At 36.2% G+C, this 5,107-nt stretch overlaps 1 protein-coding gene across 1 annotated transcript; it reads right to left on the reverse strand.

Annotated features, from left to right (window-relative positions):
- Window positions 1-1,125: 1,125 nt before the first annotated feature.
- Window positions 1,126-2,061, reverse strand: LOC133039445 (uncharacterized). Its single transcript, XM_061118355.1, has one exon. It carries the CDS (start codon window positions 2,059-2,061, stop codon window positions 1,126-1,128), a length of 936 nt encoding a protein of 311 aa, XP_060974338.1.
- Between the last annotated feature and the right edge of the window lie 3,046 nt (window positions 2,062-5,107).

Consider the following 5,107-nt stretch of genomic DNA (forward strand, 5'->3'; position numbering starts at 1 on the left):
CGACGTGTGAAGGTGTGTGGAATTCAGTTTGCACACCTTATTCAAGATGTCAACCTCAACTTGGCGGTGAATGCTATTCGGGTCATTTTACACTTCATGGATGTTGCTATCCAAATCACTGTAGTGCTCCTAGAGAAGGCGGTCCGGCAACGGGAGTATGTCTCCCCCCAAATAGTAATGATATTAATGATGTTGCGGCTGAAATTAGCAATGATCACGAAGATGATCATCATGTTCCAACCGCAACTTATTAAAATCATCCCGAACAATTGGAATGCATTTCTTGCATTTCAACTTTATTAATTACTAAATAAAATGTTAATAAGAAATAATTTATATTATTTTATTTCTTATTAATTTGTATTTGCTTATTTATTTTGTTGTGTGTTTCGTTGGGCATAATAGCTCTCTACGTGTTTATGGATGTACATGTACATGCATGCACCTTTGCTTAATAAAATCAAAGTGTGATCATCTTTATTATTATTATTATATGTTGGATTGTATTGTATAGTTGGATTATATGTGGGATAGAACCATGCTAACCACTCGTCCCAGCTTGAAGTCGTTAGAGAATCAGTCCGTACTTGCCACAAACAGCCGAACCAAATTGCTCTCGCGAATGCACAGCTCCAAAGTAAATGAATCGAATTCTCATCATCCAAGTTACAGAGGGGGCATAGAACCGAGTCCATGTTAAATACCATACCCAGTCTGACTCTAGTGAGAAGACTGTTAGATAAAATTTTCCACCAGAGCATCTTGAGTCGGTTGTGGATCCGTGCACCCCAAAGAGTTTTCCATTTAGCATAGTCAGGCCTGCTTGTGTCAATATTCAGGGACAGTCTATAGGCTGACTTAATAGAAAAATTACCACTCGGTTCTGGTAACCAAAGCCAGGAATCTTTGGTCTGGTTGTTTGGAAGCGATATGTTGAGTATCCTTCTGGAGTCATCTTCATTAAACCACTTTCTAACTAAGGCATGATCCCATTCATTATTGTGGATGAAGGTGCTTACCATGCTGATACAACCTGTGGCATCCAGTCGAGGGGCTGGTTGGAGACATCCCCCTGGTACCCATGGGTCGAACCATATGGAAGTGTTTCTACCGTCTCCAATCCTTTTACAGAGGCCTTTTGTGAGTGATGATCTCTCCCTGAGAATTGCCTTCCACATCATCTGAATCTTGGCTTTTGATTTCCAAGTCCAAAAAACTCTGGTTCTGTAAGTATCTTTCCTTCATTAGTTTCCCCCACAGACTGTTTTCATCCATAAGAATTTTCCATGCCCATTTCTGTAGAAACGCTTTGTTCGTAGCAATGGTTGATCGGAATCCAAGACCTCCAGCCACTTTAGGTGTGCATAGTTTTGTCCAAGATACCGTGTGTAGCGTTCGCTTATCATCCGTATCTCCCCACCAAAAGTCCCTAAGGACTCTATCAATTTTGTTGGCCATTGACACAGGGATAACGTCCGAGGAAGTCACGTAATTTGCTAACGTTGAACCTACGGATTTGATTAAGCATGTCTTACCAGTGCTAGAAAGAAGCTTCGCCTTCCATCCTTGAACACATTTGAGGACCCTTTCCACTAAGTGGTTCGTATCCTCAGTTTTTTTGATTGATCGGAAGAGGGGTAGGCCGAGATATGTAGCTTTGTTGTTCATTCTTTTCATGCCCAACAGTTGGGAAATAGCTTGAGCTTTTCTTGGGCTAACACCTTTGGAGAAGAAAATGGACGACTTGAGACCATTTACTGCTTGTCCTGACCAATCGCAGTAAGAGCTTAGGCAGTCGCTAAATGATTTAGCTTCTTTTATGGAGGCTTGTCCGAAAAGGATAATGTCGTCCGCGAACATGAGATGAGTGATGGCCGAACCTCTTCTCGTAAGTTTGAACCCTTTTAGCAACCCAGCCTCCTCTTTTGAGAGTAGCAGCCTTGATAAGGTTTCCGCTGCAAGTATGAACAAAGATGGGGAGAGCGGGTCTCCTTGTCTTAAACCTTGCTCTGGAGAGAATTTTTGAAACTTCATTTGGACGAAGTCAAGAACGTTGTGCATTACTTTCTTATTTGACAGATTAACAGAAAAAGTAATTTTCAAACACTAAAAATCATTTTTATCAAAATAGTGAAAATCTCACATTTCTGATAGTTGTACCCCTTGTTAAATGTGGCCTGGACCCATTTCGATATATGTTTCCCCACTAATCACATTGAATTTATAATACTAAGACGTGAATGTGAAGATTAGTTTTGTGTTAAATTTGGTTAAAACAAAATGTAATTCAGAAATTGAAAATATTCTTCTTTTTCAAGGTAAATTTTAACAAGTTTTTTTCTTACTCTTACACTCGTTAGTATTCTCTTAAAATCTCACCCTACAAATCTTGAAAAATGATGAAATTTCTCAGGGATTAAGCCAAGACCCTTATGCATCACTTTTCTATTGGACACGTTGAGATAAAAAGTAGTTTTCAAGCACTAAAAATCATTTTAATCGAAATAGTAAAAAATTTCACATTTTTGAGTGGTACCCCTTTTGTGAAATGTGGCCCAAACCCATCTCAGAATATATTTTTCCACTAGTCAAATTGAATTCGTACGACTACGACATGAATATTAAGATTGGTTTCTCATTAGATTTGGTTAAAATGACCCCTTAATTTAAAAATTGAAAATGTTCTTCTGTGTAGGGTAAATTTTAACAAGTTTTTTCATTACTCTTAGACTCGTTAGTGTTCTCTTAAAATCTCACCCTACTCATCTTGAAAAATCATGAAATTTCACAAGAACAAATCCAAGATCGTTGTGCATAACATTTTTATTGGACACATTGAAAAAAGTAATTTTTAATCACCGACAATCATTTTAATCAAAATAGTAAAAATATCACATTTCTGACAGTGGTACCCCTTTGTGAAATGTGGCCCAGGCCCATCTCAAAATATTTTTCTCCACTAGTCACAATGAATTCGTACTATAAAGATGTGAATATGAAAATTGGTTTCACATTATATTTGGTTAAAATGACCCCATAATTCAAGAATTGAAAATGTTCTTCTGTTCATGGTAAATTTTAATAGGTTTTTTTTCTTACTCTTACACTCGGTAGTGTTCCCTTAAAATCTCACCCTACAAATCTCAAAAAATTGTGAAATTTCAAAAGGATGAAGCCAAGACCCTTGCGCATCACTTTTCTATTGGACACATTGAGAGAAAAAAATATTTTTCAAGCACTAACAATCATTTTAATTAAAATAGTAAAAATCTCGCATTTCTGATAGTGTTACTTCTTTGTGAAATGTGGACTAGATCCATCTCAGAATATTTTTTTCCACTAGTCACGATGAATTCGTACTACTAAAACGTGAATATGAAGATTGATTTCGCGTTAAATTTTGTTAAAATGGCCCCCTAATTCAGAAATTGAAAATATTCTTCTGTCCAGGGTAAATTTAAACAAGTTTTTCTGTACTCTTATAGTCTTTAGTGTTCTCTTAAAATCTCACCCTACATATCTCAAAAAATCATGAAATTTAATAGGTACAAAGCCAAGAATGTTGTGCATCACTTTCCCATCGGACACATTGAGAGAAAAAGTAATTTTCAAGCACTAACAATCTCACCCTTTGTGACATGTGTCTCGCACCCATCTTAGAATATTTTTCTCCACTAGTCACAAGAAATTTATACTATATAGACGTGAATACGAAAATTGGTTTAACGTTAAATTTGGTTAAAATGACCCCATAATTCAAGCATTTAAAATGTTCTTCTGTTTAGGGTAAATTTTAACAAGTTTTTTCCTTACTCTTAACTCATTAGTGTTCTTTTAAAATGTCACCCTACACATCTCAAAAAATCGTGAAATTTCATAAGGACATATCTAAGACTGTTGTGCATTACTTTTCTATTGGACACATTGAGTGAACAAGTAGTTTTTAAACATTAACAATCATTTTAATCAAAATAGTAAAAAAAATTCATTTCTAATAGTGGTACCCCTTTGTGAAATGTGGCTTAGACCCATCTCGGAATATTTTTCTCCACTAGTCACAAAAAATTTGTACTACTAAGATGTGAATATGAAGATTAGTTTCACGTTTAATTTGGTTAAAATGACCCCTTAATTCAGAAATTAAAAATGTTCTTCTGTTCAGGGTAAACTTCAATTTGGTATGGAAGTCTCACGGAATCAGAACGAAGGGACCATCAACTTAAAGCAATCTAGGTACATCAAGAAAATTATATAGAAGTTTATCATGGAAGATGCAAAGAGTACATCTGTTTCGTTAGGGGGTCAATTTGTTTTGTCAAAGGAACGATGTCCTAATAGTATGAAAGAGAAAGAAGAGATGCAGGATGTACCTTATGATGTGGTTCTAGGATGCTTAATGTACGTTATGGTGAGCACGAGACCGGACATAGCTCACGATGTAAGCATCCTAAGCAGGTTCATGTCCAATCCGGGCATGGAACATTGGAAAGCCCTTAAATGATTATTGAGATATTTGAAGGGCACTTGGGACTATGGTCTAACCTATCAAAAAGCAAAAGGAGGATTAGAGTTAAAAGGGTTTGTGGACGTGGACTATGACTCGAATAGAGATACGGTAAAATCAATCACTTCCTATGTTTTCTTGACAAACCGAAACTGTATATGCTGGAAGGCTCAATTACAATACATGGTTATACTTTTCCCACCACTGAAGCAGAGTTCATGGCAACCAGAGAAGCTTTTAAGGAAGCATTATGACTTTGGACTACTTTATGATGTTAAAACAAATCAAAGGGGAATTAACTGTGTATTCAGATAGCCAATCATCCATCCATCTATGTAAGAACCCGATTTATCATGAAAAGAGCAAATATATAGATATATAAGATTCTACTGGATCAGAGAGAAGATAGAAGAAGGACTGGTTGATTTACAGAAGGTTAGTACTGAAGATAAATGTTGGGACTAAGGTCTTAATCTTAAACAAGTTCAAGCATTGCTTATACTTAATCAATCTCAGAAGTTAGTATACTGAGATTCCTAGAACACCAACCAATGATGGTTGCATTCTTTCTTCATCATTGTCATTCTTTTAATTTGAAGTAAC

This window comes from Cannabis sativa, chromosome 6 (assembly GCF_029168945.1).
Source record: "Cannabis sativa cultivar Pink pepper isolate KNU-18-1 chromosome 6, ASM2916894v1, whole genome shotgun sequence".
NCBI classification, from domain to species: Eukaryota; Viridiplantae; Streptophyta; class Magnoliopsida; order Rosales; family Cannabaceae; genus Cannabis; species Cannabis sativa.